General features: G+C 40.2%; 2 protein-coding genes across 5 annotated transcripts; both read right to left on the bottom strand.

The window, feature by feature from the left end:
• Positions 1 to 243: 243 nt before the first annotated feature.
• fnip1 (folliculin interacting protein 1) lies at positions 244 to 23,649 on the bottom strand. Of its 2 annotated transcripts, XM_089016375.1 has the most exons (17): positions 23,514 to 23,649; positions 17,466 to 17,595; positions 15,993 to 16,136; positions 15,736 to 15,911; positions 15,548 to 15,651; positions 13,919 to 14,002; positions 12,209 to 12,280; positions 11,474 to 11,609; positions 11,198 to 11,399; positions 11,042 to 11,127; positions 8,698 to 8,844; positions 7,115 to 7,284; positions 4,552 to 5,659; positions 4,307 to 4,472; positions 3,175 to 3,375; positions 2,109 to 2,224; positions 244 to 1,754 (listed from the first exon to the last, which is right to left on the bottom strand). In XM_089016375.1, the coding sequence occupies exons 1-17, from the start codon at positions 23,603 to 23,605 to the stop codon at positions 1,676 to 1,678; spliced, it is 3,213 nt and encodes a 1,070-aa protein (XP_088872501.1). In that variant the 5' UTR covers positions 23,606 to 23,649; the 3' UTR covers positions 244 to 1,675. The 2 variants fall into 2 exon arrangements, with proteins under 2 accessions (XP_088872501.1, XP_088872502.1); XM_089016376.1 differs by lacking the exon at positions 13,919 to 14,002.
• A 618-nt stretch (positions 23,650 to 24,267) lies between these two features.
• On the bottom strand, positions 24,268 to 26,818 carry LOC148886721 (uncharacterized). Of its 3 annotated transcripts, XM_089016378.1 has the most exons (7): positions 26,511 to 26,818; positions 26,359 to 26,435; positions 25,772 to 26,156; positions 25,659 to 25,698; positions 24,920 to 24,960; positions 24,799 to 24,836; positions 24,268 to 24,552 (listed from the first exon to the last, which is right to left on the bottom strand). In XM_089016378.1, exons 1-7 carry the CDS (start codon positions 26,575 to 26,577, stop codon positions 24,268 to 24,270), a joined length of 933 nt encoding a protein of 310 aa, XP_088872504.1. In that variant the 5' UTR covers positions 26,578 to 26,818. The 3 variants fall into 3 exon arrangements, with proteins under 3 accessions (XP_088872504.1, XP_088872505.1, XP_088872506.1); XM_089016379.1 differs by lacking the exon at positions 24,920 to 24,960 and having other exon boundaries at positions 24,799 to 24,856; XM_089016380.1 differs by lacking the exon at positions 24,920 to 24,960 and having other exon boundaries at positions 24,314 to 24,552.
• Positions 26,819 to 26,899: the final 81 nt, after the last annotated feature.

Genomic DNA, 26,899 nt, shown 5'->3' with positions numbered 1-26,899 from the left:
CAGCACACGAACAACAAGCGCTAAACAACGTTAGCGACTGTTTGGAAGCCTGTAATGACATCATAATTTCCCCTTAAGACAAAAAAAAAAAAGAATGAACGCACTGTTAAAAAAATAAACAAAAATAACAAGAATAAGAAAACGAAAGAAAAACAACCCTTTGTGGATTTTACTACATTATGTGGCAAACATGGTAGAAAAGAGTGAAAATATTCATCATTTTAAATTGTGGTTGTAAAATAGACAGTGCTGATGCTTTTGACATGGAGAATGAAGCGTTTGGAGGATTGGTGGGGGTGGGGGGGTAGTCACATGTTGACTTCAGGGTTTGTTGTTTTTCAATACATGACCTTAGGGTACTTTTGTGAATGGCGCGCAAGATCTGAGGTAGCGTTTGGAACTTTCCGGAACCGGTTTCTCTTTGTATATTTCAGTAAGTACAATTGGGGAAAGGGTCAAATGTAGCTTGTAAAAAAAATATTGAATAGAAAATACCTCAAAGCATCTCTCTCGGTTTTTAAAAGTTAATCCACAAGCAAGGAATGTGAAGGTCAACAGTGAAAAGAAGTTTTTTAACAACAACAAAAACATTGCTGTGTTTAACTACAAGAAAAAAAAAAACAGTGTGTTTCCTTTTGGATGAATAATTAGCTAACTATCTAGCTAGCTAGTTGTTACCTGCTTCATTAATAATGGCCCTAACACTAGCTATGTATTAGTTATCTCTTAGCTATCTGGCTAGCGAGCTAGCTATCTAAGTAACTAGCTAGCTATTAGCCATATGGACAGCTATATATTTGCTATCTAGCTAGCTGGATGGCTACCTAGCTGGCTATATATTTGCTATCTATAAGCTATCTAGCTAGCAATCTAGCTAGCTATTAGTTATCTATTAGCTAGCTATCTAGCTGGTTACTGTATCTAGCTGGCTACCTAACTAGCTAGCTATTTGCTATCTATGAGCTAGCTGGCTAACTACCTAGCTAGCTATATATAAGATGTCTGGCTAGCTGGCTGGCTATTAGTTATCTATTAGCAATCTAGCTAGCTATTAGTTATCTATTAGGTAGCTATCTAGCTGGTTACTGTATGTAGCTGGCTACCCAACTAGCTAGCTATTTGCTATCTATGAGCTAGCTGGCTGGCATCCTAGCTAGCTATATATTTACTATTCATCCCACAATGGGGAAAATTTGCAATGAAAAAAGTTGCATTATTAATTTTGTACAATGCTTGTATTCAAGATAATTTTAAATTTTATTTAAGGGAAATTTTGTAATTTCGTTTGAATATTATAGTTGGAAAAAGTTTACATGAATTTTAATGAGTAAAAAGTTCTATTTTAGATAAGGGAAAAAAATAATCTCAACAGAATAAAGTGGAAATTTAAGGATGGAAAGTGTCCATTTTGTAATCGCTTCTTTTCAGTATGGCCTTTACACTCCTTTAGTCGTGAATTCTTTGGCTTGGTGTCTCAAAACAAAACAAAACAAATAAAAAACAAACATTCAAACAAAAGGCTCCTCCTTATCTTGCCAAACTGCACCCTCCTGTGGCGCGATGGCGTTACTGCACCTGTCAGCTGCAAACGTGTGCGTGTGTAAGGTCCACAAAAGTAAAAAAAAAAAAAAAAAAAGGAGTATAAAAAGGAAAGCCAGAACGCGTTTCCTCCTCCTCACAGCAATATCTGGGCCACGTAGGGCGAGTGCGTACTAGCCACGGCGGCAAGAAGCGGGAGGTCACTCGATTCGATTCTGAAATCAAACAAATCCGGAGTCACATATGATCCAAAAAATAATAATACACTGATACCTTTGCTTACAAACTTAATTGGTTCCCAGACAGAGTGTGTAAAGTGAAAAGTGTGTATCCCAAAAAATAATTTCCCATAGGAAACAATTAAAATGAGAATAATCTGTTCCAAGGTCCCCATAAAACATAATTTTCTAAGCCTTACAACTACACAAAATATACCTTATTTTATGTATAGTAAATGTGCTATGGTATTATTGATGGATGATGATTGATGGAAATTTTAACCTTGCAGTCTACACTCTGCCTTTCATACATCAAAAATAATAATAACAGGCACAATAATGGGCGCTCACCCTAAGACCATGCCCAGTTCTTTGACGTGGACTCTTTTCTGACCCTTCAGGTACTCCGCTAGCATCTTGCTCTTGAAGTAGATCTCCTGTAGGCGGTCTTCCAGGTGCATGATGCACTGAAGACAAAGGAAAAAAAAAAAAAAACAAGACTCAATATAAAATAAAATAAAAATAAAGGATTTTTTTTCTCTCAATTCTAAAGTCTCACAAGATTAACTCATTCACTGGGAGACTCCAGTGCCAGGGTTTTTGTCATTTTCACTCAGATTGCAGGACCCACAGAATATTGAGAGTTTTGAAAGGCGCTTATAAATCAAATATATTATTATTATTATTATTATTATTATTAGTAGTAGTAGTAGTAGTAGTATTATTATGATTATTATTATATAATTATATATTATTATTAAATTATTAAATTATCAATGATTAACTTATTAGATGATTAAATTATTATATTATTATATTATTGTATTATATTATTATATGATTTTTTGATGACATTATTATATTATTATAATATATTATAATATATTATAATATATTATTATATTATATTTTTATATTATTATATTATATTTTTATATTATATTATTATATTATATTATTATTATATTGTATTATTATTGTATTATTATATAATATTATTATATTATGATATTATATTATTATATTGTATTATATTGTTATTATATTGTTATAATATTATTATATTATTATATTATATTATTATATTGTATTATATTGTTATATTGTTATAATTATTATTATATTATTATATTATATTATTATTATATTGTATTATTATTATATTATTATATTATTATATTACATTATATTATTATATTGTATTATTGTATTATTATATTGTATTATTATTATTATTATTAATTATTAAAACAAGATGTGATGAAATGTCAGAAGACTATTTAACATCTCACAAATCTCATGTTCCACCTCGAAATTTCAAATCCCCCCCCCCCCCCCCCCCCCCCCGGCCCCCCAAAAAATAATATTAAATTAGCAAACTGGTGGTCATGTGATGTGCGTGCGCTGCGCCGCTTACAAAATTAGGAGACATGTTGAGTTTGTAGAGCTGCTGCGTGGATTGAAGCAACCCGGACACCAAACTGGACACCAGCACCTCCTTGCCCAGTTTGCCCACGTCGGTGGCTCTTCTCTGACTGCTGGCCACCTGCACCGTCCACTTGTCCGTGTCGGCCACGATGCAAACCGCCTCGGCGATGGGTTCGTCCAGCACGGGATGCTGCGTACAAAACCGCAGAAATATTAGATTAGATTATCCTTTATTAGTCTCACATTGGAGAAATTGACATTTCACAGCAGCAAAGTGAGGAAATTCAGTGGAAAGGAAAGGAAGAAGTAGAAAAAACTAAATACAGCTGCTGCTGTAAAGGCAGCCACTCACGCGGCGCCATCTTGAAGTCAAAACAACAACAACAAAAACTAAAGAACAAATAATGTGACTCAACGTCAGCGCAGAGTGCTGATGTGTATGTAGAACGGTTGCGGCTTGGAATTGAAGCGGATTTACAGTATGTGGGACAGGAGATGTAAGACATTTTTTTTTCCTCAATAGATGCTACAGCTTTGCGTTTCGTTTTCAACATTTAGCTTGTAGCAGACGTGCACATTTTACCACGACCTCCTTGATCCACTGGTGAAAAGGAGGCTGTCTGTGTCTTTTGCGTTGGATTGGATTCGATTAAATTGGATTAGCTTTTATTTGTCTCGCAGTGAAGTAATTGACATTTCACAGCAGCAAAGTGATGAAAGTAAGTGGAAAGGAAAGGAAGAAGTAGAAAAACAAAATACAGCAGCTGCTGTAAAGGCAGCCACTATGGCGGCGCCATCTTGGAGTCAAAAAAAACCTAATTAATGTAACACAACACAGTTTCTGCACCCTCTTTGTTGTATGTAGCAGTTCTAGATGAAAGAGGAGCAGGCGTCCTTTTCACCAGTGGATCAAGGACACCATGGTGAAATGTGAACGTTTGCTACAAGCTAAATGTCGAAAGCAAACACGAAGCTGTAGCATCCATTGACGAAAAAGAGATCGTCTCACATCTCCCGTCCCACATACTGTCAATCCGCTTCTATTCCAAGCCGCGGCCGTTCCACATACACATTGGACGCCATTTCGAGGTATAAAAAGACACCCCCGGGCCCATTTTTACCTGGACGGCGTGTGTGAGTTCGGCCGTAAGGCTCTGCCGTAGCTTGTCGTCGCTGGGCATCCCGTGAAGTACAAAATCCGGCACGTAAGTAGGGCAGTAGCCGCCGAAGAGGGAGCGGCCAAAGTTGGCGATGGTTGGCTTGGAGTAGTTTTCCACCGAGTTGGAGCTGTTGGCAAAGAACAGATGTTTGGGTTCTGGATTTTTTTTTTGGGGGATTGAGTAAAAAGGATGCATTGAGTACACACCCTGGGAAGGGTACCAAGACCTCATCCTGCCAGTCCTCCGTCTCCTCGCTCTCGCTATCGCCGAGGGCGCTATCCGAACTCTCGTTGCGCGGAATCTCCCAATCGTTGAGGGGGACCGTCTTACATTTTTGGTCCTCGCCGCCGTCCCAGTGGAGGACAGGGACGGACAGTACAAGTCCCTTATCGCACGAATCCGTCGAGGCGCACCTGCACCTCCCAGAGTCACTCGGGTTGTCCGCAACGCCCCGAAGGCCGCTTCCCGCCCCCGATGGATCCAGGAGATCTTTACGAAGACCGGATATGGTCCCGGCGGAATCCCGCCGTTTGTCCACATCGTCTATTGTCCTCGTCTCCACCGGGTTCTCCGGGGAGAAGTACTCGTCGAACTGGGTGTAATCCGGAGCGTCGGGGTTCCATTGGGGAAGTTTGCCGGACACCCGCGCGAAAGCCGGCGGTTGAAGATGGTGGAGCTTCCTGTGCATGTTCATGTCCTCCTCAATGTTCCTCCGACGGCTCTCCGTGTCCGATTCCGGCGACATGGAGTCTCCGATGAGGAAGGTGACCTTGGTGGTCGGTTCCTCCGTCGCTGGGAGTGACACGGGGGCCGACGTGGGGGGGGAGTTCTTATCCGGAGGTTTCTTTTCCACAGGGAAACCTAGCAGGGGGTGTCCAGCAGGGTCCCTTCCTAAGCCCTCGTCCGATCCGAGCTCCCTTGAGGAGCACGAGCGCACCGGTAGCACCGTCTCCAACCGGATTTCGCCGCTAGGCGGGCTACGGGACTCCCGGTGAGGCCCCTCGGGGTCCTCCGAAGTCCGCCGACCGTCGTCCTCCTTCTCCTCCAAGTAGTCCGCGGAGGACTTGTGGACCGTCACCAGCACGTAGTCCGACTCTTCGACTTCGCCCTTGCGCAACGAGGTGGTGATAAGCGAGCCGGGCATGACGATAGCCTCGTCTTCGGCGTTGTCCGGCATGTGCGCCTCGAGAAGTTCCGAACAGCGGATGAAGTACGTCAGCACGTAAAGGAGACGCTGCACCAGTTCCTGACGCCGGCCCACCGCTACCGTGCGGGCCAGGCGCACCGGTGAGCCGATGGCCCCGTACAAGTCACCTGGAAACACACCACGCGGCACGCTTTTGAGATTTTTTTTTGGGGGGGGGGGGGGGTTTAGATCGCACAAAATCATGTCAATGGCACTTTTTTCTGTTTTTTGGGGGGGTGAGTTCACCGCAGTTTTCGCCACCAAGCACTTTAGAGGTTTGATCCGCATGTTTGTATTAATAACAAAAAAATGAATTTTGTCGTGGAACTGGCCATCAAAAAATTACTGTTTTGTATTAACTGTGAATTCATTATTTTGTCAAAAAAAAGTACAAAAATATTTTCCCAAATTTAAATACAGTAAAGTCTCGTTATATCGATAGTACTGCTTATTACGATAGTATTTCTATGAACTCAAGGAGAAAATTAACATGCCCACAGGATCAGATATATCGATAGTCCGCTTATATCTATATTTTTTCCAACTCCCGAGAATATCGATGTAACGAGACTTTACTGTAACAAAAAAATATATATTTTGCATTGTAATTGCCCCCCCACAAAAATGTTTTTTTTAACTTCTTTTAAAATTCAATATATTTTGTAAAAAGAATTGACAAAAATATTTTGTCAAATGTAATTTAAAAATTTTGCAGTGTAATTAGCCATCAAAAAATAGATTTTTTGTTTTGACTTCCAATTCACTCTATTTTGCAAAAAACAAATTTGTCAAATATAACTCATGAAAAAAACTACATTTTGCAGTGTAATTGGCCATCAAAATATATATATATATAATTCACTATACTTTGTAAAAACAAATATTTTGTCAAATTTAATTAATGAAAAAAAAATACATTTTGCATTGTCATTTGACACCAGAAATTGCCACATTTGTTTTAATGTCAAATTCGCTATATTTTTCAAAAACAAAATTTGGCAAAAATATTTTGTCAAATTTAATTAATGAAAAAAATAAATTTTGCAGTGTAACTTGCCATAAAAAAAATAGCCATTTTGTTTTTACTGCAAATTCATTATATTTTATAAAAACAAAATTTGACAAAATTATTTTGTCAAATTTAATGCAAAAAAATTACATTTTGCCGTGTAATTTGTCACCAAAAATAACCATTTTTGCTTTAACTGCAAATTCATTATATTTGGTGAAAATAAAATTTGATAAAAATATTTTGTCAAATTGAACAAACAAAAAAAAATTACATTTTGCATTGTCATTTGCCATATTTGTTTTAATTCCCGATATTTTTCAAAAACAAAATTTGACAAAATTAATTTGGCAAATTTATCATTGTCGTGTACATTGATTAATCATAATTTAACAAGATTTTTGGCCTTCTGTAAAAAATGCCATGACATTTAAATCAATTCACGGTGTATTGCAAATATTCCCATTGTATTTTGTAACCAAATTTACTGTGTTTTATAACATAAACATCCACTTTTTTTCCCCCTACCCTCACCGAAAATTCTCTTTTTTGACAAACTCTGGCCGTTTCTTACCGAGCTGCGCCCACAACGGGTTATAAGGGTGCGTCTTGGACAGCATGTCCACGCTGGGCGACGAGTGCTTCTCCAGGAAGATCTTGATGGGCGGCTGACCGTTGGGCATGACGGTGGGCACCCAAGCCAAGTGGTTGGTCAAGATGGCCGTCAGCAACGCCGGGAGGAACCTGCCAACATGGCGGACGGGTGAGGAGACGGACGGACGGACGGAGGGAGGGACGGACGGGGGGAGGGGAGGACGGCGAGTTGAAAAGGTCGAAAGTGGACCGTGCGCATTCTTGGGGCATGATTCATTTCTTCATTTCCAAACAAGCGTCTACTTCCCTTCCTGTCCCATGACTCCGTTTTGGACACGGTCAGCCGCTCGTGTAAAACGGAAATGTGATGGAAATGATAACGTACAGTGATACCTTGGCTTACGAACTTAATTGGTTCCCAGAAAGTGTGTGTAAGGTGAAAAGTGTGTATTCCAAAGATTAATTTCCCATAGGAAACCATTAAAATGAGAATAATCCGTTCCCGAGTCCCCATAAAACATAATTTTCTACTTTCTAAGCCTTAAAACTACACACAACATACCTTATTTTATGTATAATAAATGTTCTATTGTACTCTAATTAAATAAATAAACTACTGTACAATAAAGTCGTTTTATTTACCTTTGTGATGGTCGTTGACAGCTTGATGGAATGGATAGCTTTTTGCATAAAGTGTCTCAAGGAGCTCTGGGTTATACATCTTAGAAGTTGTGATATTGCAACTGCAGATGACACACTAGAAACTTCATTAATAGCTGGTTCCCTTGCTTGTATGTTCTCTTAAATTCGTACAGATGCTTGTAATAATAATTATACATTTCATTTATAAGCGCCTTTCAAAACTCTTAAGGACACTTCACAGTCACTTATTTTTTTTTTTTTGTGCGGGTGAGCTGCGGCCGCCATTCGCACCAGCGTTTACTCTACCCGGGTGTGCAGGTTATTTGTGGAGCCTGATTGATGGGATATTTTAACCTTGCAGTCTACACCCTGCTTTTGAATTATCAATAAAGTTGAAACGAATCCAAATTTCACTGTTTTCTATCCATTTTATCACCATGTCAGTTTTTTTTTCACTTTTGTTTTTTTGTTTCAAGCTCTGTCATCTCCCTTTCGTGTGTGTCAAAGTCAGCTTTATTGTCAAATATGCTAATATGTATGACAATGATGATATGTGTGTGTGTGTGTGTGTGTGTGTGTGTGTGTGTGTGTGTGTGTGTTCTGTAACCCCGCCCCCCGCTCACTGCTGCCATTTTCAGCTTCGTTCACTTCAGAGAAACAGCTCCAAGGAACGGATCGTTCGCAAACGACACATCACTCATTGTGGCGCTCCGTGTGTCTCCCAAAAAATAGTTTGTATGCCAAGGTAAAATGTTCATAAATTAAAAACGTTTGTTAGCTAAAGCGTTCGTAGGCTGAGGTATCACTGTAGTTGTTCTGTAAATGTGATTTAAATTTTGGGCATGGGGGTGGGGTGGGTTGATTATCTATTTATCTATGTATCTATTTATTTATTTTTAAGTCACAATCGCGCCACTCAACTGGTTCTTGGAGGCCTGCTCCATCAGCATCGAGAATTCCCGCATGAAGAGGCTGCACAGCTGGTTCTTCTCCGACGCGCCCGACATCATGGTCAACCACACGGGCTCGGCCACGCGGGGCATGCTGTATAGGTCGCATATGGTCATCCTGGGGGGGGGGGAGGGGGGGGTGTAATGGGGGAGGGGGTGGTAGAGGAAGAACAGATGCGTCATTATCCGAGAACAAGATCTCGCTGTGGAGACCCCCGTTCCTACTCGCCCCGCGCCAAGAAGGCCAGGAGTTTCCATGGGGGGGGGGGGGGGTGTCAGGCACGTCTCGGGAATCTCTGCGGTCCTGCGGAATGTCAAACTGGGAAACACAGAGGTGCCCAAGCACTGTTCGTACGTACAATATATGCGTCTCACTTTACCCAACATACCCCCCACCCCCTTCACACCCCTACCCCCACCCTTGTACTTTTGCCAAGTACGCGGCTTATCTTCGTTAGCGCGTCATAGCTACGTCACGGCGGCGCTAAATAAATAAATAAATAAATAAATAAGAAGGCAAAGGCCGGCGCGCTTAAATTTAGCCACCCCCCCCCCCCCCCCCCCCCCCACCCGACTACAAGGTGAAATTGTGCAGATATTTTGTTTGGGGCCCCACTCGACTGGTGGGGGGGCGAGGGGGGTACGCTAGATGATAGGCGAACCGGCTGCCATCGGACATATGACTACAACACGCAGGGGGACCTCAAAAATGTGCTGCATGTGTGTGTGTGCGGCTACACTAGGTTCAGTTTAACCCCTCTTGTTATTACGGGTCAAATTGTTGTTGCGGGTCAAATTGACCCATGCTGTGACATAACAGTGGGGGTTGATTGTGCGCATGTATGTCAAGTCAGAGCATTTATCAGACAATTAGAACCAATGTTTTTGCTACGGGTCAATGTGACCCATTGTCCTCAGTGCAAAGGGAAAAAAGGTGAGTGTGTGTGTGTGTGACCGGCTACATAAAGTCCATTCTAGCACCTTCTGTTATGTGGTGGGTCAAATTGACCCATGGTAAAAAAAAAAGTGTAATATAACAAGGAGGGTGGCTAAAGTACACATGGTGCGTATGTATGCCAAGTCAGACAATTTTAACCACAGTTTTTGCTGCGGGTCAATGTGACCCATTGTCCCCAGTGCAAAAGGAAAAAAGGTGATTATTTGTGTGTGTGTGTGTGTGCCTGTGTGTGGGGGCTGCACAAAGTCCATTCTAGCCTTCCTGTTATGTTGTGGGTCAAATTGACCCGTGGTAAAAAAACTGCGACATAACAAGGGGGGTGGCTGAAGTAGACATTGTGCGCATACATGCCAAGTCAAAGCATTTATCAGACAATTTGAACCAATTTTTTTGCTATGGGTCAATGTGACCCATTGTGCCCAGTGCAAATAAAAAAATGTGAGTGTGCATGAGCTTGTTCGTGTGTATGTGTATGTCAGACACTCAGATGCAGATTAGGCCCACTTTAGCAGGCCTGTTTGTTATTTTGCAGGTCAAACTGACCCGATGTCCTTATGCCCCCCCCCTTATCCCCCCCATTACATACACAAATTATTTCTGAATTTACAAACAAACTTGTTATCAATCTCGAGTTAAAAAGTTGCTGTCATGCGGTGAAATATAATTGGGCAACATATTTGGGCCATATAAAAACACTTGTTTGTTTCTTAACAGGAAGTGATGTCACTAGTTCCTTTTTTTCTCTCTTTTATAGTCTCTAGAGCGGTCGCGTGATATGCTAAAACGGCAACATTGGCTGCGCTTTTGTGTCGAGATGTGCTTTGAATTAACTCATTCACTGCCTAATCCATTGCCAGGGTTATTGTCATTGTCACTCAAATTCCAGGACCCATAGAATATTGAGTTTTAGGACTACAGAAGCATTCAATACAACATAAGAAAGCATAGACTATTTTCTTTCATTTAAAAAAAAGTTAATTCCTAAGTGATATGGGTCTGGAGTTATCTGATCTTGAAATGGGGGAGGCTGTACAAAATACAATCCTATACATACATATTGGTTGATGTTACAAGTTTAACAACAGCTAAAGCTGTAACAAAGCGCTAACATGCAAAAGAAAAAATGCTGCCTCCTTGTGGAAAGGAAAAAAACATTGCTAGAGGCCAATGCCAGCGCTTTATCGGCACCCAAACAAGAAAAAAAAAAAAAAAACAATCCGAACAAATTCGTATGTCATATTTTCAATACTCGAATAAATTCGTAAATTAAAGTGAACGATTTCCAAAAAATGGTGGATAAACTGGAATCAATCCGCCATGATTGAGAGTCGCTTGAACATGAATGACGAGGACCAACCTGAACTCGTTGAGCCCGTCCACCATGCGGCTGTAGGCCAACGCCCTCTGGCTAGGATCAGCTGACCGCCGGCTCATCTTCATGGCCTTTGGTAGAGGCACGTACAATTTTTAGAAAGCTGCCACTTTGGAATGTATTCAAAAACATTGGATTTACCTGTTCAATGGCACTTTTGAGCTTGTTCATGTGGCTTTCAAAAAGCGGAAAATGCGAAAAGAAAAAATCCTGGAAGCGGCCATTTTCCTCAACGTTAGACGACATGGTGAAAATGACGCCGATGGCGATTTTCTTTTTGCGCGCCACCCCCAAACTCTGCCCGCCACTCTCGTCGGACATGTTGAAGCTCTCCTCCACCGACCTGCCGGTGGACCACCAAGATAATTCGGAAATCCAACAATAGGTCTACTTTTTCCCGCCACCCAAAGCACTCACCAGCGTGGGAAGACGCCATTTTCCAGGCTGGTGGTTTGACTGCGCCGCCAACGCCGCTGATAGCTGGACGCGCAACTGCTGGTCAGGGACGAGCTCGGCGAGGGGAAAGGCGTGATGAGAAGACTACTCAGAGACGCTGAAAAAAATAATATTTCACATTTTTATAACCATTTTTTTTAACTCATTCACTGCCAGATGATATGCAAAAACATGTCCACTCCAGTGCCAGGGTTATTGTCATTTTCACTCAAATTCCAGGACCTACACAATATTGAGTTTTAAGGACTACATAAATAATGAATTCAGCGTAAGAAACCTTAGACTCTCTGATTTTATCAGAAAAAAATGTTAATTCCTAAATTATATGGGTGTGGAGTTATCTGAGCTTGAAATGGGGGCATATGTACAAAATACAGTACAATATTGATTTATATAGCGCTTTAACAATAGTTGAAGCTGTAACAAAGCGCTAGCATGGACAAAAGGCAAATGCTGCCCTCTTTTGGAAGGGAAAAACATTGCCGGAGGTCTGACCAGCGCTTTATCACCTAGCTGGCTATCTATTTGCTATCCATTTACTATCTATTTGCTAGCTAGCTATCCTTTTCCTATCTATTAGCTAGCTAGCTACCTAGCTGGCTATCCTTTTGTTATCTCATTGATTTCTATTAGCTACACGCCTACACAAACGGGATACGCCTTTATTAATTTTTTTTTCTCGCCCGGTGAACATACCCGATCGGGCGATGCCGCTATCCCGTTCGTCGTATAGCCCCCGGCCCGGCATATCCATGGGGTGACTGTGACCTGGCGAGAGAGGAGAGAAGAAGAGAGGACGGTTGGAAGATGATAGGAAAAGATCATATTAAAATCAACACAAAATTCAAAATGGGTGCCTATTACGATCCATGCAATCTGGATCGGGGTCATCGTTTCCACTGCAACACCTCATGCAACACTTGACGCATAGTACATGCAAAGAAGAAGAAAAAAAGTTGCACTTCCTGTCTTGTATCATCCGGAAATTGGACTGATAATGCAACGCGTGTCGTAACATTTGAATCAAACACACACACATTCCTGTTTCAAAGGTTTTGTGAGGTCCGGATAACTCCAGATAAGGAGTGAGGACCACCGTTGCTGATAAGTTTAGAGAAGAAATAGTGTTACATTAGAACACTAAATGTCACCCCATTTCCCACTTCAACTTCTTTAAAAATAAAGAAATAAAAAGTGGACTTGAAACTGAAATAACAGCAGGAGTGAGGTTTCTGAATGAGTACATTCAAAGTCCTCACCTCTGTGGTGAATTTGGTTAAAATATCATTTTACTTTTTGTCGTCTGAACTTTTTCCTCTCATTAACCACACACACACACAGTGAGTAAAAAGTGTGTGTATCCAAGTGAAATGAAATTACACACCAAGAAATAATTTTGGGTGAATTTGTGAGGACCTCTCTGAAACTTTAACAGATGCATCTATAGACCCTCTAGAAGCCTTTAGAATGAAAAACTTAGAATGAAAAAATGTCCTCACGACACACACACACACACACACACACACACACACACACACACACACACACACACACACACACACACACACACACACACACACACACACACTGTCCCCCTCAAAGTGACACCATCATCTGATTAGATGATTAGTACAAGCGTGTGAGTTAGTAAAACACCCCCCGTTACACACCCATGCACACCCGCGTTCATCCCCAGTGACAAAAGGACACACTGCAGGCTTTCCAAATAAATATTAAGGTACCGTATTTTCTGTAATATACAGCGCACCTTCAACGAATGACCTTTAAAAACATGTTCCATACATAAATTGCACCGCATTATAAGGGTCATCTTCAATATATGACATCTTTTAAAACGTTTTCCATACATAGGGCGCACCGGATTATGAGGTGCATGGTCAGCTTTTGAAAAAAAAAATATTTTAGGTGCGCCTTATAGTGCAGAAAATACAGTAAAGTCTCGTTATATCGATATTCAAGGGAGTCCGAAAAAATATCGATATAACCGGGACTATCGATATATCCGATTTGCATGTAATTTTCTCCGTGCGTGCATAGAAATAGTATCGATATAACCGGGACTATCGATATATCCGATATCGATATAACGAGACTTTACTGTACTGTATTTATTTATAGAAAAACAATGTATGAACTTTTTTTTTTTTATTTCTAAAAAATATATTTCCTCCCCAGGTTTTACATCTTTAAAACAGGTCAATTTAACTCATTATTAATCATATCCACAAATTCATCTGACCCTCCTCCCCCCGCAAGAAAAACAGTAAATATGCAAACACAACAGAAGCGGCGTGGGGAAAAACATGCAAGTTGTGTAACACCGCAAGCCTTGTTTTATTTTATTCCAATTTTTTTTTTTTGTTGCTTTTTTTTGTAAGCGCCAACCTGAAAAGAAAGATGCGCTTTTGATGAGACGCAGCGGGCCTTGCTCAGAGAAGGCCCGTCGAGGGCTGCAGAGCTGAGAAAATCCTGGGGCAGCACAAAACAAAAAAAAAAAAATGGGATAAAGAGAGACAGACAGAGAGAGAAGGGTGACGGGAAGTAGGGAGGACGGGGGGGACGGACCAAAAAAAAAAAAAAAAATGCATAAATAAAAGAAATAAAAATAAATATTTGTTAGTGAATGAATAGGGAGGAAAGTTGCCGTCCGGCCTCCTGTAGTTTTTTTTTAGTCGAGCAATGAACAATGAAAAACAGCGCAAAGACCTTGGGAAGACTGAAATGTGACAGAAAACTGCAACCAACTTATAAGACCCCTCCCTCCCCGCACAATTTGAATACTTTTATTTTGAAATTATTCGAAAGAATAAGAGAAGGAGGGTGCACAAGAACTTGTTTTTCGCAGTATTGTTCCTCATATTGTCATTTTTGTTCTTCGAGTGCTTTGTTGATCGAGAATAGACAGAAAAGAAGTGATCGTATTTAGATTAGAAGGCCCATAATGGAAGCACAGAAAATCTGGTTATCTAGCTAGCTACCTAGCTGGCTATCTATTGGCTATGTATTAGCTATCAAGCTGGATATCCATTAGTTAGATGGCTAGATAGCTAGCTGGCTCTCTATTGGCTATCTATTAGCTAGCTAGCTTTCTATCTATTTGAGTTACTTCCAGCTAGCTAGCTTTCTATCTATTTGCTTTCTATTTAGCTAGCTATTTGCTATTAGCTATTTGCTCTTAGCTATTTTCTATTAGCTAGCTATTTGGTCACTATGTATTAGCTATTTGCTAGTTATTTATTAGCTATTTGCTAGATAGCTACTTTCTATCGAGCTAGCTATTTGCTCTGTATTTATTAGCTATTTGCTAGTTATTTATGAGCTATTTGCTAGCTGGCTATTTTCTATCTATCTAGCTATTTGCTTTCTATCTAGCTAGCTTTCTATCTATTTGAGTTACTTCCCGGTTGAGTGAACGCTGGCGCGTGTGGCTGCCGCTGCTCACACACAGAAAAACTTATCCTGTGACTGTAAAGTGACCTTGAGAGTTTTAAAATGCGCTTAAAAAAGAAATGTATTATTATTATTAGTAGTAGTAGTAGTAGTAATAGTAGTAGTAGTAGTTGTAGTAATTATTATTATTATCTATCAATTAAAATGTCTATGTTCTGTTGTTTTATGGTTGTTGGTGCTTGGCACGCCCAGGGGCGTGGTATTCAAATGTAGAAGACTATGTTTTGCTAATGTTTCACTTAAATTTGCATATATTCTCAATAAATAGCTTGGTAGAGGGCTGCGGACGTTGGCCGTCAGTCATGAGTGGCTACGTCCCCTGCCGGCAGTAATAATAATAATAATAATAATAATAATAATAATAATAATAATAATAATAATAATAATAATCATAAATTTCATTTATAAGGGCCTTTCAAAACTCTCAAGGTCACTTTACAGTCATAGGATACGTTTTTCTGTGGGTGAGCAGTGGCAGTAAAAGACAATCTTCCTGTGTTCCAGCCTTTGTTCACAGTGTCCAACCAAACATCTCAGACACTTATAAACCACGATAATGGTTACCTATGTTCCCGAGGAGATGATTCGGGGGGGCGTTCGAATCGGGTTTTAGGGTGTTGTTGTTGCTGCTGCTGTCCTGCGTAATGAACTCCAGACTGTCCTGTAACCTACGGAAGAAGCAGATCATGAAGACATTTTTTACCAGCTGGGGATTTAAATCATGATGACATCGACAGGTGGGGTGTACGTACGTATTAAGGCTACCGTACACGCTGCCTCCCGTCCGGGCTGTAAACACCTTACTCAGCATGAGCTGAGGCGGTGATCTGATTTGGTGTATTTTCAACGTGGAGCCTTTGTAGCTCATGGCTACTGATCCAAACATCATCTCGCCTAGCATGGCCACGTCGGATGAACAACGAGAACCCTAAAACCGTACAAAGGGGGAGGGGTTAAGACGATCGAAAGGGGGCGGGGGGGTGCTTTTGGCGATGACGTACGGCGCTACCTGGTAGCGAAGACCGTGATCTTTGGTTTCCCTGGACGTTTCGGATGCACAAGACGAGGACGAGCTATCCAGGGAGCTGCTGCTGCCCCCCGTCGGGCGAAGGCGGCAGCATTTGCCGAACATTTTCACATGGCTTTCCGTGCCCTGCGACGGAAGATAATTACGATGAAATTGACATGAATTCATTCACTGCCAGACGAAAAAAAATATGTCCACTCCTGTGCCAGGGTTTTTGTCATTGTCACTTGAATTCCATATTGTTCCATATTGAATTTTAGGACTACATCAATATTCAATACAGCGTTAGAAACCTTAGACTCTCTCATTTCATCAGAGTTAATTCCTAAGTTATATGGGTCTAGAGTTATATGAGATTGAAATGAGGGCAGCTGTAAAGGATACAATACAAATCGGTTTATATAGCGCTTTAACAACGCGTGTGTGTGTATGTTTTTTTTTGTGTGTGTATTTGTACGACTATTCTTGTGAGGACCACTAACATTTTATACCATACGTAGTGAGGACATTTTTGACAAGTGAGGACCTTTTGGCCGGTCCTCACAAGTTTTTCATTCTAAGGGTTTCTAGAGGGTCTATATATGCATCTGTTAAAAGTTTCAGAGATGTCCTCACAAATTCATCCAAAATGATTTTTTTGGTGTGTATTTTCATTTTACTTAGATACACACACTTTTTACTCACTGTGTGTGTTTATTTGTGTGTGTTTAATGACAGGAAAAAGTTCATACCACAAAAAGTAAAACGATATTTTAATCAAATTCACCACAGCGGTGAGGACTTTGAATGTACCCATTCAGAATCCTCACTCCTGCTGTTATTTCAGTTACAAGTTCACTTTTTATTCCTTTGTTTTTCAAGAAGTTGAAGTGGGAAATGGGGTGACATTTAGTCTTCAAATGTAACACACGTTCTTCTACTAAACTTATCAGCAACGGTGGTCCTCACTCCTTATCTGGAGTTATGCGGACCTCACAAAACCATTGAAACAGGAATGTGTGTGTGTGTGTGTGTGTGTGTGTGTGTGTATGTGTGTGATTTGTGTACACAAAAGCCAGCAGCATGTGACAGCCAGTCATATGACTCTTGCGGCAACTCGTGAGCGAGCGAGAAAAGCAGCACACACAATCGCTAAAGCCCCACCCCCGCTTCACCCGAGACAAGCGCTAAAGTTTGCCAAGACCCAGGTTGCATTAGCAAATGGAGGAGGGCGTCGCTTAGGTTGAGTTACTCTGTCAAACAGACAAATGTCAATCAAATGTCACCCCCCCCCATCTCGCCACCCCCCCACCCATAAACAAAATCATGACATACTCAGTCAAAAACGCGTCAAATAAGCATGTCAAAATGAAATTGCTATCTCATTTCGCCTATCACGGCCATCTTTTTCCATAACAACGCAATGATTGACAGCGGCGCAACCCAATAACACGTTAATCCAATCATGGGACTTACGGTAAGGTGTGGCTCATCCGTGGCCCTCTTCTTGGCATTGGAGTCAAACAGGACGTTGCGGCCACGCCTCTCGCAGTCCTGGTAGACGATTAGCCGGATGTGACTCGGCTCCAGGTGGGGGACCGGCCAGCTAGATGGACGGAGAAAGAAGCGGTCATTAACTCATTTGCTGACATTTTTTTTTTTTTGCGAGGGGTGTTGATAAAGTGCTGGTCAGACCTCCGGCAATGTTTTTCCCTTTCCACAAGGGGGCAGCATTTGCCTTATGTCCATGTTAGCGCTTTATTCCAGATTCAGCTGTTCTTAAAGCCCTGTATAAATCAATCTGTCTTGTATTTTGTACATCCGCCCCCATTTCAAGCTCAGATAACTCCAGACCCGTATAACTTAAGAAGTAACTATTTTTTTAATGATGAAATAAGAGTAAAGTTTCTAACGCTGTAGCTATTTGCTATCCATTTGCTACCTATTAGCTATCTAGCTGGCTATCTATTAGCTAATTAGCTACCTGGCTATCTATTTAGCTGGCTACGTAGGTAGCTTGCTATTTGCTATCTATTTGCAATATATTTGCTATATATTAGCTATCTTGCTGGCTGGCAATCTATGAGCTGTCTAGCTGGCTATCTATTAGTTTAATAGCTAGCTAGCTTTTTAGCTGACTATTTGCTGAATAATAATAATAATAATAATAATAATAATAATAATAATAATAATAATAATAATAATAATAATAAACAACTACTTGCATGTTTCACATTGATGGGTAAATAATTCATTTTGTTTGAACAAGACTAGAAGTGTGTGAACAAGAGTAGGGCTTGGCACATTGAAGACAAATTTCGGAAGTAGGACAAAAAGATCGAGCACAAGCTAGCATAGCGACATTTGAATTTGAATTTTTTCGGGGATAAAATTTCCGACTAAAATCTTGGCCAGGGTTAGACGGGTTTGTTTACAGATTCAGGGCAGATTCTCTGCACAATGTGGAGACGGTGAGTTGACTGCTGTCTTTGTTTTGAAGATGGCAGCGAGAGGACATGAGCCAAAAGATGACACAAAAGACATTTTGTTAGCGGCTGTAAACAATAGCACGATATTTTGTTTTCAACTCAACAATAATGGGAGTAGACATAGCAGGGTTGGCAAATTAATCAATTTTATGGACGATTTCACGTACAGTGAGACCTCAACTTACAAACTTTTTGTCTTACAAACGTCAAATTTATGAAAATTAACCTTATAATAAGCACTATTTTCATAAAACACACCCATCACGGCTGCCGGAGTGATCTTCGGCGGAAGCACACGACCGAACAGCACCAGAGGTTAATACGTCCAGAGGTTAAGTTAGCAACAGTCCTTATGGAAGGTGACTCTCCTTCCATAAGCCATCAACGACCATCAAAAGGGTAAATAAAACTTTATTTTACAGCACAGTTTATTTCTTTAATTACAGTCGTCATGTAATGCACCTCTCTTTCCAAACAGCAATTCCCTTTGACCTCCAACGCCAAGTGACTTTATGATACAATGCAGTGTATTTCTTTCATTACAATACAATAGCACATTTATTATACATAGAATAAGGTATGTTGTGTGTAGTTTTAAGGCTTATTTAGTTGAAAAGTATATTTTATGGAAACCCGGGAACGGATTATTCCCATTTTAATGGTTTCCTATGGGAATTTTTTTTTTTTGAGATACACACTTTTCGCCTTACACACTCTGTCTGGGAACCAATTAAGTTCATAAGTTGAGGTCTCACTGTATTTCATTTTTCCAAATTTTTCCGCGTGTGAGAAGCTTATCCTGTGACTGTAAAGTAAATGCATTATTATTATTATTATTATTATTATAAAAAGGAAGGCGGGGTTATGTTGGCGGGTCACCACGGTACACCAAAAAGCACAACTGGCAGCATGTGAAAGTGAGGAAGCGGTGATTTGGCCGAGAGCTTGTGACTGTCACAACGCGGGCCAATCATTCATCACAGTGGCTCATGACTACATGAGCGTCACTTACTTGCACGGTTTAAAAATTACAATTTTGATATTAATCGCCCAACAATCAAGAATCTGATTCTCCGTATTAGCAGCTCCTACCTGGGCATCGTTTTGACCGTTTCCCCATAGGCGCTTGGGCCTCCGTTTTCTAAGCTGCTTCTACGCGCTGCGTTCAGCCTCTAAGAATAACGGTCCCGACTAGATTGACACAACATGAGACATGTCAGGTGATTGCGGCGCGAGCGGCGGGGTAACGACATACTGCTGACTGGCTTTCCTCCTCCCTTTCTCTTGTTTACAGGCGCTTTTCGCGGAGCATGTCAAAAAGTGGCTTTTTTTTTGGTTAAATTTGCTGTATTATATATACAGTATAATACAGTACCAGGAGGTGTGAAGGGGGTGGGGTGGTTATGCTGCAAAAGAATAGTCAATGGGGAACATAACAGTACTGCTGCTGATGCTGTATTAAAAAACTACCAATAATAAATGCATTGAATTAAATTAAATTACATAAATAACACAATTAAATTACATAAATAAAACAGAAAAATAAATGAATAGATAGATATATAGATAAATACATAATGAACAAATGAGTGAGTCAATAAATAAATAAATAAATAAAATAATATAAAATAACAAAAATTAAATAAAAACTGAAAAATAAATGAATAGATAGATGAATAGACAAATACATAATGAACGGGTGAGTGAGTACATAAATAAATAACTAAATAAAATAAATGACATTAAATAAATAAAAACAGAAAAATAAACAAATAAAAATAGAGAAATGCATCATGAACGGGTGAGTGAGTAAATAAATAACTAAATAAATAAAATTAATACAATTAAATTAAAACAGAAAAATAAACAAATTAATAAAAAAACAAGATGAATAAATATAAATACATAATGAATGTGTGAGTGAGTGAGTAATAAATAAATAAATAAATAAATAAATAAATAAATAAATAAATAAATAAAATACAATTATATTTAATAAAATTAAATTAAATTTAATGAATAAAAACAGATAAATAAACGAATAGATAGGTAATGTAAAAATATAAAATAAAAAAATTAAAAATAAAATATGCAATAAAAAATAAAAATACATAATGAACGGGTGACTGAGTAAAAAAATAAATGGATAAATAAATAGATACATAAAATCAATAAAAACAGAAAAATAAACAAATATAGACAAACATAATGAACGGGTGACTGAGTAAATAAATAAATGGATAAATAAATAGATTAATAAAATTAATAAAAACAGAAAAATAAACAAATGGATTGATAAATAGACAAATACATAATGAATGGGCGAGTGAGTAAATAAATAAATAAATAAATAAATAAATAAATAAATAAATAAATAATTTGCCGTTGTAATTCATCTTATAATGGGCATAATGGAAGGTGTTGAACGCAAATTGCGGCAACGGGCAACTAAAATCTCAGCTGGACTTCAAAAATGTGAAATATTACAACATCCATGACCCTCAAATCTACAAGAATGTACAAGCCTTCTTTCTTACTTGGCAGCGTGACTCCGCTGCTCTGACGTCAGCAATGGCTTGCTAACTGACCTCAAAGAGCTTTCACGCTATCGCCGCCACATTTGTGAGTTAGTGCAACCCGGATAGTTCCATAAATACCTCGTGCGACATTCCTCCGGACTCATCTCAGCCTCATTTATGCACCTGGCACACGAGTTTGCTCATCCCACGTCATCACAATACAATTGCGGAGTTGAACACTCCCCTATTCAAGCGACTTGGCCTCAAGCACCTGACGACCTGCATATCTGCCACCCACACCGATGTCAAAAGCCTTTTTTTTTTTGTTCCACCCATTTGCATTCCTGCAATCACATGAGCGTCGGCGAACAAGTTCGTCGCCATGTTTTAAGAAGCTTCATTATCATTATTGTTGTCTTTCGCTATTTGTTGACTTGATAGATGCTGAAAGACAACCGCGGATTGTCAAGAGATGCTAAAAAAAAAAAAAAAAAAAAATAGCAACTGCAATGGACAAAATTAGCAGCGGTGCTTTTAACTCATTCAGTGTCACTGACGAAAATCAACCAAAAATTCTGGCATCCATTTTGAAAAAAAATCTTAACAACGACCCTGTACTTCTAAGAAGCCAACGCACACACGGCCACTTTATATAACCCAGAAAGCAATTTTACAGCCTCCATAATCACACACCAAAATATATCCTGTTTGTGTTGTGACTTGTACACACACCTAAACGCACGCACACACACACACACACACAAGGCAGTTGACAAGCTTGTGATTGATGCCTCACATGACACTGCGAGTTATGCAAGTATGTACGCTGTTCCGAAACCAGAGCCTTTTCACATGCCAACTCCAAAGACAAAAAAAAAATGGACGCTATAAATAAATCGGATGTGAGCGTTTTGTTTCTTTTTTTTGTGCAAGTAAATTTCAAACCGGAATCCAAAGGATGATCCGGTGGGAGGATATGTACAGTTATGCCACCTGGAGTCATGTGCTTTTATCAGGGGGGGGGGGGGGAACCAAGCGCCGTCTGACGGTTTACTGTCGTATAACGGCGACAAAAGTCGTAACGATCAAAGACCAGATTAGTCCTGTGAGTGTAGCCAATACTCAGTGTCATGTGACGGGAACATAGTACTGTTTTACATTTGTTTAATTTTCTTAGTTGGTTTACTGTTCAAATGATAAAAGTTCACGTCATGGTCTTTCGAGGAAATATTTAACTTTTTCGGGCCTCACCATTAACCAAAAAAAAACCTGCTGCCATTCCAAAATCAGGCCTTCAGTATTTAGGGTTAAAAATATTTAGACCCTGAATCACGTTTGAAAGAACAAGCGACACCATTTTTTTTTGTTTCCTAACTGACATCAGAAAAACGTTTTATAGCATCTAAAATACCCAAAACACGCAGGCTGGTATTTTTAGTCAAATGCAAAACAGCAATAAAAATGACTTAAAGTGTCCCAAAACTGCCACAAAATGAGGTTGGAGCTGGGCAGATTCAGAAAGTCCCGCCCCCTTGTTCGTGATGTCACTATTGGTCACAAACTGCCGTGCTCCAGAATCAAAACGATGGTTTCAGAGAGTTCAGATTCGGAGAAGATGCTTTCTTGTTATGAATATGATTCAAATAGTTCTGAAGAGGAAAGCATACATGTTTGCAATCGATTAAAGTCCTTCCGGATCAATTCGAGCCATCTGAACTCCAGATGCCCAGAAAATGCACAAAATGGCGCACAAGCTGCGTTGGAAATGGCTGATTTGTCCGCTGGGAATTTGTGTAAACTTACACCTTCTTTAGGGAAGTCATTGTTTATGACTGTTTATCAGGTCTTATTATTATTTTTCTGATTATACAGACTCTGCTTACAATAGGCAACAGCTACAAGTGCGTTCAAGGTTCATGAATGACGGTCGTGACTCACAACTCGTGAGCACCAGATAAATACAAATATTGTGACGTCACCGTCTCCAAATCATCTATGACGCTATTTTTTAAAACGGTATTCTTTTATTTAATGGTCTTGCGCATCTGTGCCCTACGCTAGACGCGTAATGACGTCACAACGGACACGTTCCGCACGTCGACACCCGAGACAAGTAGCACGAGATGCACTTTGAACCCATTCCGGAGTTGACGTCGTCGCGCGTCGTGAGAAACGACAACAAAAGCCCCCCCACGCGACTCACACACACCCAAGTGGGTTTTTATTTGGAGGCAAAAGCGACTTTTTATTTCGATTTCGTGTCGAATATTTTCCGTGAGACTTGAACGGCACCAAACACGCTATCGTCTGAGTTAGCCAAGCTAGCTGCTAGCCACCCCGCCAAACAGGCTAAAACGCGTCGTACATTTACTAGTTCACATTGTTAACTTTTAAACCAAACCCACAAGGTCAAAAATAAAAATACCACACAGCGTAATCGACTTTACACAGTTAAGGGAAGGAATAAGTGGCGTTACTGTCCTCGTTACGCACACGGGCGTCCACACATGAGCTACCTGAAAGCTGGCTCCTCTTTGTTACATCTCTGCGGAGGCGGTGAAAAGGCGCTCTTCTTGTTGAAAAGTTTCTGAAAAAGAGTCGGAGGCATTCTTAGAACAAAGAGTGTAGGAAGAAAAGACGTGAGTCCCTCTTCCTATTCTTTTTTTGTGTTCAAATCCACGAACGAGTCTTGTTCCTTGCAACTGTCTCCATGGGTGTCTCAGTCATATGACAGGCATTAGTCACGGGAGCCGCTTGGCAACTGACTTACCCCCGTTCTTTTTTGTGATTGGCCAAGCGGACGAGGGAATTATGTGATTGGCTGGCTATTCTTGGTCTGTGGTGAATCTGTGCCCCGCCCATAAGCCTTCCATTGTTGACGTTTTGTCGGGATTCCGAGGACACTTAAACGTGTCATCATCTTTTTTTTTTTTTACAGAAATCCACGATAAATTAGTTTTTCTGACAAAAAAAGAGTCACATAGAAACAATTAAAGTGATTATTTATGATCTATTTTCATACGACAAAAGCCTTGCAATTCTTTGGACGCAACCATTGGCGCGGAATCAATAAACCCGAACTACAGTAAATGACGTACATTCAAATACTGTACATACAGCATGTGGAACACCAACAACAAACTTCTCTATTCGTAAGGAAGTTACATGACTGACATCTAGTGGCTATATATCAGCATACAAAAAAAATATTTCTACTCAAGGTGTCCAAATGTGCAAAATAATGTATCCCATTTTTCTTTATTACACCTACTACTTCAGCCATTTAAAATGGGCTGATCCCAATGCAGCATATTTGGCATCAGGGGACGGAGGCTTATATGAACATGTAAAACCTTCCAGTTGGATACGGCGTTCGCGGGCTCGTTGAAACAATTCCTTCCTGTTGGAGGAGGAATTAAAGTGGAAAAACATGACCTCTCCATCCCTTTTGGAATTCTTCTCATGCGGCGTGGGTGTCATCTTCTGCACGGGGACCAGAGGACTTTTGAAGCGTTGCACCTTTCTGTACGTGATGGGCTTCCTGGGGACTGCAGGCTTAAGGAATAGGAATAAATAATAATATATGTCATTTATAAGCACCTTTCAAAACTCTCAAGGTCACTTTACAATCACAGGATACGTTTTTCTATGGGTGAGCAGCGGCAGCCACACGCGCTAGTGTTCACTCAACCCGGAAGTGACTCAAATAGATAGAAAGCTAGCTAGCTAGCCAATAGATAGATTTAGAACAATCCCCCCCCCAAAAAAAAAAAAATAGTTTTGTTAGCATGAGTTGCTTACTTGCCATGACGCCAAGCATTCGTCTGCAGAGCGAATCACTGAAATGATACAAAAATCACTGCAAATGACAACATGAAAGACTCAGTGGATTACGGTTGTTGATATGATGACCATCTTTTACCAGAATGAATGGAAGGATCATCTGTAGTTGCTCCGTGGTCACTGCCCAAATGAGACATCATGTTTGGGAAGAGTACAGTGATACCTCGGTTGACGAACGTTACATTTATGAAAATTTTACCTTGGCATACGAACTTTACAGGCAGGCGACAGTGAGAGAGTTTCATCTTTGATAGTTCAAAGGCAGAGTGTAGACTGCAAGGTTAAAATATCCCATCAATCAAGCTCCACAAACAACCCGCACAAGCCATCTGTACACTTGACGCAAAAAGCTATCAACCCAGCTATACACAGAACACAATTGATGAGGAACTAGATACAATTATCACAGAAAAAGCACCTACAAGGGATCATTTCTCAAGATGGTGAAAGAAGGCGGCTACGTTCCTCATCAAGTGTTTAATGCTGATTCCATCAAGCCATCAACGACCATCACAAAGGGCAATAAAACCACTTTATTATGTAGTACACATTATTTCTTTCATTATAATACCAGAGCACATTTATTATACATAAAATAAGGTATATTTTGTGTAGTTTTAATGTTTACTTAGTAGAAAATTATGGTTTATGGGGACCTGGGAACGGATTATTCTCATTTTAATTGTTTCCTATGGGAAATTAATTTTTGGGATACACACTTTTCGCATTACACACTCTGTCTGTGAACCAATTAAGTTCGTAAGCCAAGGTATCACTGTATTTTAGTTAAAGGGGTACCTGTGAGGGGGGGACCTCACCTTATCGGATCATTTGTGTTGACCAAAGTGTAAGTGGCGTCTAAAAACAGAAGAATGGGCACGATTTAACCCAAGAATGTTTTTCAAATCACAATGAGTGTGTGTTTACTCACTGAGGACAGTGGAGACATTGGGAGGTTGGTAATTGTGGATAGTCATGGCGTGGCTGCTGCCCAGCAAGGTCGAGTTCTTCACCAAGGAGTGCCGGATGGGGACTTGGAAGACTTCAGATTTATTATAACTGGCGTTTCTGAAGATCTCCGGAGAAAGAACACTGCTGGAGTTTGAGGATTCCCAAATGTCGCTGTGCTCCGAGAAGTCCTTTGAGTTCACAACTGGTGTCGTCGTGTGCTCGGTTTGAAGTAAGGAAGGACTCAGCTGACCCTGGGAATAAACTGAAGTGATCTGGTCAACCCTCTCGTGGGATGATGTAGGGCGGACATTGTTGGTGGAGGTTGGCTGAAACTGGGATTTGCATTGCAAAGGGATACTATCGCTCTGCAGGGATAAAAAGAGAACACGGATGGGATAGATTAATATTATTGTTTGTACATAGGGGAACATTCTTCAGTTAGCATTTGAAATAGAGTCCAATCAACACACGAGTACTGTTTAAGGTGTAAAATGCCCAAAATGGAGCCTGTCTTTTGAAAGACAGGCTCCATTTTGTGAAAAGTTAAAATCTTATCAGATTAATCACCTGTTCTTGACTGGTGCTGCCTTCAAATTCATGTTCGGGTATTTTTTCGTATTTTTTCCTAGGCGGACGTATCCTAGCTTGAAGTCAATGCCATGTTATTTTATTTCCAGAATGATATTTCGTCGTGTCATTCGCGACAAAGCTTTTCTTACCGTGTCGCCGGGCCTTAGGCACTTTAACAGGCGTGTCCGCCTGACAACGGGGTCTCGTTTTAGACATTTTGCGATGCGAATAAATAATAATAAAATTGAAATCAACGGTCAGGTGGGCGCTAGCTGAGTTCAACTCGTGGCTAACGTCACCCTCCTGACGGTAGAGTCATGATTCGACGTCGCTGAGAAGCCCCCGTGGCCAAAAAAACCCACTTATATTAACTATATACAGAAATTAATAATAAAACATTTATTTACATCTGTTGGTGGGGTGGAGCTGTTAATACTCAATCCGGGAGTTGTCCTTAACTGGCCTGTCAATTACGTCTTATTTTGTAAACCTGCACCGGAAGTATACCTGGAGCACGAACCGGATGCAACGTTACATG

The sequence above is a fragment of the Hippocampus bargibanti genome, linkage group LG16 (genome assembly GCF_051943395.1).
Source record: "Hippocampus bargibanti isolate YZ-2025 linkage group LG16, ASM5194339v1, whole genome shotgun sequence".
In the NCBI taxonomy this organism is placed as follows: domain Eukaryota; kingdom Metazoa; phylum Chordata; class Actinopteri; order Syngnathiformes; family Syngnathidae; genus Hippocampus; species Hippocampus bargibanti.
The sequence above is the reverse complement of the archived record's forward strand: the minus strand, read 5'-3'. Positions and strand labels throughout refer to the sequence as shown.